Genomic DNA, 11,017 nt, shown 5'->3' with positions numbered 1-11,017 from the left:
GTTCCTATTATTGTTGTTCTGTCAAGATTGTGTTTTGCTGTAGCATATTGATTGATATTGTTTATTTGACTGTAGCTTTGTAGTTGTCACACCTGTTGGGGGAGGGGGTTACAGCTTTTTTTTTTTTTCTTTTTTTTTTTAATTATTTTTCATTGTAGGGTATTCTGTTTTTCCATTACCAAGTGAAAACCTCAATAAATTCAACTTTTAAACGCTGAAACGCGTCAGAGCGGCTTTTATTTTGAAAATTATAACCGGAAGTTGCCTACCATAGTTTGGCTGTCTTGACTTTGGTATTTAGCCGACCGTGCGTCTCCCGGCTGGAGAAACGGAGAGAGGAAAGCGAGAGCCGTAGCCTGTAACGGTGAAACCTGACTGTCGTGAAACTTGCTCCGTGCCCGCTGCGTCTCCCAGGCAGCCGCTGGCACAACAGAACACAACAGAACAGAACAGAACAGGCCTGGAACAGAACAGCACACTTTACTGCTCCACTTTACCTCCACATGACACCGGAGTGGGACTTGATGTTGTCTGTTGGGCCGAACTGACAAGCAACAACTTTCTCTGCAACTGGTGCATCTGGAAGGAAAGGTAAGAACATTTCCATTTTTAATAATAAAACTTGTTGCTGCATGCATGGCAGCAGGCGACGTGCAACACAGCGGATAGGGAAGAAAAGTCCTAATTTGATCCACTGATTTATTAATTTTGCAAATATGTAACAAAAAGTAACAAGTCGAAGGCCCGTTAATGACGATTGCATGTGTCTAAAATTGGATCGGATTGAAATTTCTACTTGTTTGTTTATTATTTTGCAACCTGTAGTCATAGTAGTCACTTGTTATAGCCTATAATGAGGTGACACCCAGCCATAAAACTGAGCTATGATGTCTTGTTGTATCCAATGGGTGGGCGTTTGTCTGTGGCGTTTTGCTACTTTTTAAATAACCATATTTGATCCAGATGTTAGCTGATTTATATTAAGCCTTTAAACAGATTCCGGAAGGGTTTGACTGTCATTGATTACAGCCATGATCACTGATGCAGTGGTTCTCAACGTGGGGTCCTGGGACCTCCAGGGGTCCTTGCAACTTTAAAATGCTGCTTACATGTACATGTATGTCAATAAATCAGTATTAATATTCCAATAATTTATGAAAAATATAACTCTCTAAGTACATTTTGCTGCCAATACATGTACTTTTACTTAAGTAAGATTTTGAATGAAGGACCTTTACTTGTAATGGAGTATCTTTACATTGTTGTATTGCTACTTTTACTTCAGTAAAAGATCTCAGTACTTCTTCCACCACTGGTTCTTTTAAGGGGGAAAAAGAGAGTAACTGCTCTTAGAATATATGGAAGTGTAATTGATTTTTGCTCATATTGGTGGTTGTTTGGTTTATGATGATCACCGAAAATCTAAATAACTGACCTCCATAGTTTACCTATATTTATTTTTTTTCCACTCCCATGGCTTTGATTCTCATAATGTGGACGCTAGGGGGCGGAGCCTTCTTTTTGACGGTTACAATCATGGAATCCCTTCCGAGTTCAGAGATCGTCTATCCGGAAGCAGATGAAGTAAAAAAAAAAAAAATACACTGGTCCCACATGTGCAAAACATCGACTGCATGAGGCCGATCAAAACATTAAATCTGTCGTGTTTCACCAAGCTGAACGCACGGGAGTTCAAGTCCTGTGGCTGTAACGGCTCACAAGTAAAGTAGTTAGTTTGTCGCGTGCGTGGTGAAAACATGGAGGGAGAGAGCGTTATAAAGTTACCGGCGACGGCGACGGAGACGGAGAGGGGACCGGCCAAGAGGAGAAGGGCTCCTCCGCCGAAGATCGACCCCAAACAAGAAGACGTAAAGCGGCAGAAACACGCGAAGACGCTGGCAGTCCTGGGAGAGAAGGACAGCTCGGTGAAACTGCTGGAGGAGCTGGTGTTCGGGGCAGAAGAGGAGCTGCTAGGGAGGCTCGTGGAGGTAACGACCGTCACACCAGACTCCATCCAAAAAATGCATCAGTTTAATGCTTCCTTGCCTATCGGCTGCTACACACGCATCACAGAACACGACTTCTGATCTTTTGGTAATGGTTAGGGTCTTCTGGTAAATTCGGCATGCAAGTGATCCACCAAACGCCTTATTTTCAATTCAAAAACTAAACTTTTGGAGTTCACACTGTTCGCCACTGTGCATTTTTTGCTGAAGACGACTGTGGGAATAACAGGTGGACCGTTTCGTAGAGTTGATATTTTACTGTAGTAAGTGCAGCTTGGTGTATTGGATGGATGCCGAATTGAAGAGTGTATCGTAGTGATGTATAAAACGTCTTAATTGTTGCTCTACCAGACATGAATGTTTGCCGATACGCAAGGTAACGAAAATAACGGAACCTTGAACTAGGGCTGCAACTAACGATTATTTTCATTGTCGATTATTTTCTCGATTAATCGATTAGTTGTTTGGTCTATAAAATGTCAGAAAATGGTGAAAAATGTCGATCAGTGTTTCCCAAAGCCCAAGATGATGTCCTCAAATGTCTTGTTTTGTCCACAACCCAAAGATATTCAGTTTACTGTCATAGAGGAGTAAAGAAACCAGAAAATATTCACATTTAAGAAGCTGGAATCAGAGAATTTTGACATATTTTCCTTAAAATTTTACTCAAACCGATTAATCGATTATCAAAATAGTTGGCGATTAATTTAATAGTTGACAGCTAATCGATTAATCGTTGCAGCTCTACCTTGAACCAGCTAAATGCCCTAATTGGAAATGAAAAGAAGCATTCAGTGTATTTTCACCTGTGTGTGTGTGCAGCTATATATTAGTACAGTAGGTCAGTGACTAGACTAGAACATAATGTATGTGTTATTAGACTCAGATTTGTCCCAAATTTGGGCTTCGGGCTGCAGAAGCTGATCGTTCCCTAACATCGTTTTAAGGCCTTTCTCTCTCCTGTCACTCTCCAGGACGAGGGCGAGCAGGGCGTGACGCTGCTGGACGACGACAACGATGAGTCCAGCGAAGAAGAAGTGGAGAACGAGGCTCGTCTGCAGCTCCCGACGGCCAGAAAGGCCGCCTGGGTGGATGAGGATGACGAGATGGAGGAAGAGTAGGTTGTGTGTGTGTGTGTGTGTGTGTGTGTGTGTGTGTGTGTGTGTGTGTTTGTTCTTAAATTTGTGTTTTCCACAAACATGGCGGTGGGTTTCAAAGGACAAAAACGACCCCGCTGACTCAAAATGCTTTCTCCTTTAAACAGACCATCTGACTTATAGGTCTCTCTCTCTCTCTCTATCTCTCTCTCTCTCTCTCTCACTCTCTCTCTCTCTCTCTCTCTATCTCTCTCTCTCTCTCTCTCTCTCTCTCTCTCAGGGTGGACATGACCCATCGTTTCCGTAGAGACCTGGCCAAAGGAGTGGCGGAGTCAACGATGTCCAAACAGAAACTACAGCAGAGGATGAAGGAGCAGTGAGTCTAAATACACATCCACACACACACACACACACACACACACACACATTTATATACACACACTGTGGTATATATTCCACACTCATCCTCCCTCTCTCACTCTTCTTCTTCTTCTTCTTCTGCTTTGTTTTTTCCCAGGTTTCAGAAGTCCATGGGGGGAACTCCATCCTGGGCAGAGACCAAAGTCAAGAAGAAGAGCAAGAAGAGAGGTAGAATTAAATGTTACCGAAAGTAGTGCTGAAACGACAACAATAGACAAAAATTAATTGCTTTTATAATTTTGATTATCGATTAATCGTTTTAGTCATTTATCAAGTAAAAATACCAAACAAATTTGCTGGTTGCAGCTTCACAAATGTTAAGATTTTCTGCTTTTCTCAGTTTCACATAAGTATAAAATAAATACTTTGGGGTTTTCTAAGTAACACGTTTGAAGAATCACTTTGGTCATTATTTTTGACATTTTATAGACTAAATTATTTAATCGATTATATCCCAAAAAAATGAGTCAATAATCAGCCCGGAAGGCTGCCAGTTCAAATTCCTGGACTGGTGGGGAAACTTTAGGTAATGGGTAACACTCTCCACCCTTAACAACCGCTGTCTCAGGCATGAACCCCTTTTCAAACTTGCATGTCGCAATCAGTGTTTTTGTATTCATATGTTGATGTTACGTCTCCTCATCTGTCAGTCGAGGATGACGATGATGATGAAGAGGAAGAGGAGGACGACGACCTGCTGAGGAAGACGGGGAACTTCGTGGCGTCCTCTGACAGTCTGCCCAGCGGGATCCTGCGGGTCAGTGGCTCGGCCTCACCGGCTCTGTAACATACGCTCTGAAAAGTTTAGGAAAAGTTTAGGAATTACACAAATGCTTAGAATAGTATCGGAAGAAATATTCAGTCCCAGTACATACATACGTTTCCTGTACTGTTAGATTACTTTAATGTTCCTTTAATTTCTTGACAGACAACACATCTATCACCTGTATCGACTTCTATAGGTGATCAATAGGAATCACAACAACATCAACAAGTGTCTGCGCACACGCACACACACACACACACACACACACACACACACACACACACACACTGTTATGGTTCCCTATCAGCAGAGGCAACAATATGAAGATGTATTTATTTTGAATTTTTTGATAGTTGTTTTGTTTTTATTTGATCTCTGTTTCAAGGTTACTGTCGTATTAAATGAATTTCCTACATGGTGTGGATGTTCTTGTTCCTCAGATGAAGAAGTGTCTCCATGCCAACAGCGCCCGTCCGTCAGACGACAGGTTGACCACCGTCCAGTTCCACCCCTCCGCTCAGGTCGTCATGACGGCCGGCCTCGACCAATCCATCTCCCTCTTCCAGGTACAGTCGGCCAATCACGTCGCTCTGTTCCAGGTGTATTGATACAGCAGTGGTTCAGAGTCAGAGAAGGACACCAAAACGGCAAACTGAGGGATTTTTCTACCCCGATTTATCTGGGAAGTTGCTGAATTTATCTGCTGTTTTTCAGCTGGAAATTCAGTTATTTTTCACATATCCTTCTCATTGTTATATATGACATATATAGATATATTTATAATGTTCCCACCTGTTTCATAATAAGATAAATTTGATCATATCTTATCACCCTGCTGCATCGAAAAATATTGAGGGTTTTAGTTGAATTTGTCACACTTTGTCAGGTGTAGGTCCGATGGAATAAATGAGAAACCTTTCTTCCTCTTTGTTCCTTCCTTCCTTCCTTCCTTCCTTCCTTCCTTCCTTCCCTCCCTCCCCAGGTGGACGGGAAGACGAACCCGAAGATCCAGAGCATCCACCTGGAGCGTTTCCCCATCCACAAAGCCCAGTTCAGCACGGACGGAGAGAAGGTGGTGGCCACCAGCCTGAAGAACAAGATGTTCTACCTGTACGACATGATGGAGGGACGGGTGGTGCCTGTCCACACCGTCAGAGGTGAGGAGGAGGAGGAGGAGGAGGTGTGGGGGTTGGAAATTACATGTTAGACCTTGTTATTCCTTGATACTGTTGATATGGGTAAGGAAAGGATGAGTGGAGTGGAGGAAAGGTAAAAAAGAGTTGAATGGAGGAGGCGGAGGAGAGAGGGATAGGGAGAGGAAGAAGAGGAGATGGGAGAAGAAGAGGAGGAGATGGAGAAGAAGAAGGGGTCAGAGAAAAAGATGGAGAGGAAAAAGAGGTCAGACAAATAAGAGGAGAGGAGATGGAGACGAAGAAGAGATGGGAGAGGAAGAAGAGCAGATGGGAGAAGAGGTCAGAGAAGAAGAGATGGAGAGGAAGAAGAGTGTGCAAAGACTAAAATGTCAGCATTTCCTTTTTTTTAGAGAACTACTTTTACTTTTATACTTTAAGTAAATTCATATACTTATACATGAGTAAGGAGTTTGTGTACTTGTACCAGCTCTGCCCTGGTGGAGAGTGTCATAGAGTTGTCTTAGTGTTGGCGTTGTGTCCCTGCAGGTCTGAAGGAGGCCAGAGTGAAGGAGTTCTCCGTCTCCCCTGAAGGTGACGCTCTGCTGCTGACAGGAACCAGCGGATACCTGCACGTCCTGACGCTCAAGGTGGGCGGGGCTTCCGCTCCTGTCAGTCACTGTGCTTTGTTTTTAAAGCTGCGTTGGGCCGGTGTTGGGGCTCGAAAGCATTTTATCGAATCTGAATCCGGCATGGAAAACTGCCTATAGAATCTGAATCCTTTCGAATCTCTTATCAATGATTTTGGGTATTTTACCAGTTTGGAACCGACTAACAGACACCAACCCCACACTGGGCAGCTTGCACTCTTCATTACCCGAATTTCGTGTAACGTGATGCTGGCAAAATACATTTCTTTGTTTAGGAGACACTTTTCTGTTTCGTAAAGTTTCGATTCATCACTTTGTCTTGGGTCGAGGAGATTTGATTGACTGCAAATGTTGTTAATTAACCATTTTGTCTGTGTGTGTGTGTGTGTGTGTGTTCAGACCAAGGAAGTGGTTCGCAGTATGAAGATCAACGGTAACATCAGTGGAGTCGCCTTTTCTCACGACGGCAGCAAGGTCTTCACCAACTCTGGTGGGTCCACGACTGTGTGTGTGTATTCTGTGTGTGTGCATGCGTGTGTGTGTGTGTGGTCAAATATTTCCTGAAACACCCGCTCTCTTTCGATGTGTGAGCACAAAAAGGATGAATACATTTGATTTGAAATGAACTGACTAATTCTTCAGTGTGTGCCCTCAAATATCAACGTTATACCCTCTGCTTCCTCATGTCTGATGAAATATATATAAATATTATCTTATCAGACTAGTGCTTTAAGTTGGAGTAAACTTATTCTACTCTGTGTGTGTGTGTGTGTGTGTGTGTGTGTAGAGGAGGGGGAGGTGTATGTGTGGGACATGCGGAGCAGCCGGTGTGTCAACAGGTTCACAGATGAAGGCTGTGTGAAGGGAACGTCCATCGCTGCTTCAGCAAATGGACAGTACCTTGCCTGCGGGTAGGACACACACACACACACACACACACACACACACACACACACATAGATTATGGTTGATTAATGGGAACTTATAAATAGCTTCCTCTTAAGATGGAAAACACAGTCTGCTCCCTGTACACTTTGCCTTGATTTTTTAAATGTGTTTCTCATTGTTTTTTCATGTAGAAGAGCCAATAATCTGACAAAAATCAATTTAAAATGCAATTATTTTATTTCTGTGTGCACAGATGTGTTTAAAAGCTGTGAAGACGGAAGCATCAGTTTTGACAGAACTCCATTTTGTTTTCGACTTTCCTCCCTCCCAGCTCCCAGTCGGGCGTGGTCAACGTTTACTCCCAGGAGGCGTGTCTCAACTCGACCAATCCCAGGCCTCTGAAGGCCGTGATGAACCTGCTGACCTCGGCGACCTCGCTGGCCTTCAACCCCTCCTCCGAGATCCTGGCCGTGGCGTCCCGGGCCGACGACGAGGCCGCGCGACTGGTAAGGCGGCGGTCAGATGTACAGCAGGGCGTCCAGGCGGTTAGAGACTAAACAAGACCCTTTAGCTGAGTTTAGATTGATGCACATGCCAAAGATAGTTCTTGTGAGGTTTGTTTGGATTTTTTTAGGTTTTTAAGGTGTTTTTGATGTCATTCACAGCATTCCTGCTTTAGTGTGCAGCACAAAGTGGACTCTGAAAGACAAAACTGGGCATACGATTCAAACCGACACATTCAACCTCTGCAGCGTTTCCTCCTTTAGTTCAGTCCGTTTCTCCAGGTGAGAACGATGACCTTTGAACTCTGGTGGCACCAAAGAAACGGCACCGAGAGTCTCAGGCCTCTAACAAGAGAACTGAGGAGCGGTTCGTTAATCCAGCCGACTACAGGAAACCACCCAAAACACGAGGGATTATGGGTAGAAGGAGGTGGATGTTGACATCTTGACAGCCAGCAGTTCCTCATGCTTGGAAAGGCCAGCAGAACAAAACAAAAAAACACCAGAGAAGAAGAGACAGACAAATCCCATCATGCTTAGCTAAAGGTACAGAGACTAGAGTCAGATTTGTTTTGTCAAAATCTCAAACCTGCAGGATGACAGATGACCAAAACTGACCAATGAGCGAGCTTCTTCTGAGTCCTGGTTCACCTGTGATTGGGTTCATTAAGTTCCTAAAGTTTTCCAGCTGTCGGTGTGATGTCATGCTGATGTCATGCCGATGTCATGCTGATGTCATGCTGTGTGTTTGTCTCCAGGTCCACCTGCCCAGTCTGACCGTCTTCTCCAACTTCCCCGTCTCCAAGAGGAAGATCGTCCACCGGGCCAGCTGCCTCGCCTTCTCCCCCCACAGCGGCTTCTTCTCACTGGCCAACAACAAGGGCCACGCCCCCCTCTTCAGGTCAGTCAGCCAATCGTATGTCTCCGTTCGGCTCGGTCCAGCTGGGCTGGTGTCGAATGTGAAGGCAGAGTTTGACCTCAGCCTCACTGGAGACTCTGAACCAGCAACTTAAATAGAGACAAAAACTAATAGCTTTTCTGATCATTCATTTTTGAAGATGCAGTGACTGTCCAGCTCAGACACTTCTTCTTCTTCTTCTTCTTCTTCTTCTTCTTCTTCTTCTTCTTCTTCTTCTTCCACAAACTGGGGGTTGGGACCCATTAGGAGGTCACAAGATAATTTTGGGGGGCCTTCAGATGATTTATGGAATAGGAAAAAAAACAGTTTTGGTTCCTCTTGGTTCAGCCAATCCTGGAGGGAGACGCGTCTAGGTAGATCTGTCAGTGTTGTTTCAGATTTCAGCCGATATGCCCGGCCATATTCGTCATGAACCAGACTCGGATGAGAGCAACTTCTGACTGTTTGTGTGTTTCCTGTCTGTTCCAGGTTGCTGCATTACAAGGACTTCTGAAGAGGAACGTCAGAGGCTGAAGGAAGTCTGGCTTTTAAGTCTTTGTGGCACTGGTCTGACCTTTTCATGGCGGAGGTCTAAAAAAAAAAACCCAGTTTATATGCGAGTTCAGCTCCAGGTAGACAGACACTAATGTCGCCCTGGTCCTGTGGAGCTGAAAGGTTGGAGCAAAGAAACGTTTGTGCTCGTGATTCTGAGAGGTGTTTTGGAATAAAAGTGTCGACCAAATGCGATGAAAATATCTGACCTGTGCGACAAGGAGTTAAAAACCAGACGGTGTGTAGCTGTGACTTCCACAAACAGACTGTCTCTAAAACTCTGGTCCAGCTGAGGAGCGGGCGAACATGCTGGGATACAACCGCTGTATCCCCAAACGTTTCTTTTTTATTATTATTATTGTTTTTGTCAAATTGATTGTATAAATGCACCAATACAATACAACATGTATATTAACGTGTCTGTGTTTTTTTTTTTGACTCGGTTTGAGTGTGAAGAGGTTCTGCTGGGGCTTTGAATCCAGGAGGAAAGAGAGACCAGAACAACAGGATGAGCTTTTGCTTAGTCACTGTTCGTTATTCTCAGCATTACGAGGCAAAAAAAACAATCCGCTTCAGCCGGGATTAAGACCGGGGGCGGGGGGGGTGGGGGGGGGTGGGGTTTGGAGGTAATGAGGGCAGTGAAGGAGCGGTTTCATTATGCAACACAGTTTAAAAAATAAATAAATAAAAAGTAGGTAACAAGAACAAGAGCAATGTTACGAAACATCTGGCAGGCAGGTGGAGGAAGAGTGTCGAAAGCTTAACCAATCACAAGACACACGACTCACACACACACACACACACACACACACACACACACACACACACACCTGGTGCTGGAATGCCCTCTGTCCTGTCTGTCCTCATGTGAAGCATGTAAAGCATCTGCAGGCCGGCCCTCCCACCGCTGAAGTTGTTCTGTTGTGTGGGAAACGGGAATTCAGCAGCTTTGGCTCATCCAATCCAATCCAATCTAATTTTATTTTATTTATATAGCACATTTTGTACATTGAAAATGCAATGCAGAGCGCTTTACAGATAGAAAATGCATAAAAAAAATAAAAATTACTTTGGATAAAATGAAAATAAAGTTGGTTGGTTATTAAATTGCTAAAGATGGCTGCTCACTGGATTAAAGGCTTGTTGGTGGTTTATCCCGTACAAAAAGCTGCATGTAAAACACGTGAATTCAAAGCACATGTGATTTTTGGACTCGTTGGTTTTCATATGTGAACAATTGTTTTCCACTTTTCCTGACATCACATGACACTTTCTACTTCAGATGTGAAACTTTCAGGTGTTTTTTTCCACATGTGAACACATGTTGACCGGCCATTACACATGACGATATTTGTTTCACATGTGAAAACTTAATTTCACATGCAAAGAGACAACTCAGGTGAAAATTCAATCAATGGGAAATTTCACATGTTCACATATGAAATCCAAAAAGCACATGTGCTTTGAATTCACATGTGACTGCTTTTGGATGGGTGGTTGATCTCCATCGCTGAGGAATAAACCACAAACTGTCATTTCATTCTGCTTCCCAACTTACCTGGCAACTTCTGTACCTGCCGTCGTTATGAGTCACCTCCCTGTGACAACATACACACACACACACACACACACACACACACACAGTAACCTGTGTGGCGAGCTTTCTGTTCATTGACAAGTTTGCAGCGGATAGAAACACACACACACACACACAGGAGAGAGAACTGAGGTAAGAAATTCACGCTGTTTGAAAGTTTAATTCCTCCTACAGTTGAAGGCTTTTATTCCAAAATAGAGGATATCCTTGTGGGAAGACAGAAGTTGAAGTTCATCACTTCTCACCTTTTGTTTGAATTTGTTTTAATTTTGTGCTATCAGTTATTCATTTGGTAAAAGCAGAAGACAGTTTTTTCTTCTTCAAATCTCACTTTGGAATAAAACTCTTCAGTTTTTGTAACATTTCATAATCTTGAAGCTTGTTGTGTTCCTCATTCCACAGGGAATTTGGGAATTGTTTGGCTTTTATTGTGTGGTTTTGTATAATTAAAATCAGAACAACAAGCAAACTTATTGCAAATCAGCTGGAACAAAGTGAAAACTCGACATG

At 43.5% G+C, this 11,017-nt stretch overlaps 1 protein-coding gene across 1 annotated transcript; it reads left to right on the top strand.

Annotated features, from left to right (window-relative positions):
• Positions 1 to 1,607: 1,607 nt before the first annotated feature.
• LOC139640273 (U3 small nucleolar RNA-associated protein 18 homolog) lies at positions 1,608 to 9,308 on the top strand. Its single transcript, XM_071514457.1, has 13 exons — positions 1,608 to 1,988; positions 2,981 to 3,123; positions 3,384 to 3,479; positions 3,621 to 3,691; positions 4,174 to 4,280; positions 4,730 to 4,855; positions 5,272 to 5,446; positions 5,969 to 6,069; positions 6,469 to 6,559; positions 6,857 to 6,980; positions 7,289 to 7,463; positions 8,219 to 8,361; positions 8,848 to 9,308. The coding sequence occupies exons 1-13, from the start codon at positions 1,758 to 1,760 to the stop codon at positions 8,870 to 8,872; spliced, it is 1,608 nt and encodes a 535-aa protein (XP_071370558.1). The 5' UTR covers positions 1,608 to 1,757; the 3' UTR covers positions 8,873 to 9,308.
• The last annotated feature ends 1,709 nt before the right edge of the window (positions 9,309 to 11,017 follow it).

This window comes from Centroberyx affinis, unplaced genomic scaffold, assembly GCF_046629955.1.
Source record: "Centroberyx affinis isolate AG114_WGS23_722 - 3 ecotype Tasmania unplaced genomic scaffold, CSIRO-AGI_Caff_v1 ptg008867l_1, whole genome shotgun sequence".
NCBI lineage: Eukaryota > Metazoa > Chordata > Actinopteri > Beryciformes > Berycidae > Centroberyx > Centroberyx affinis.
This window is presented reverse-complemented; position numbering and strand designations above follow the sequence as displayed.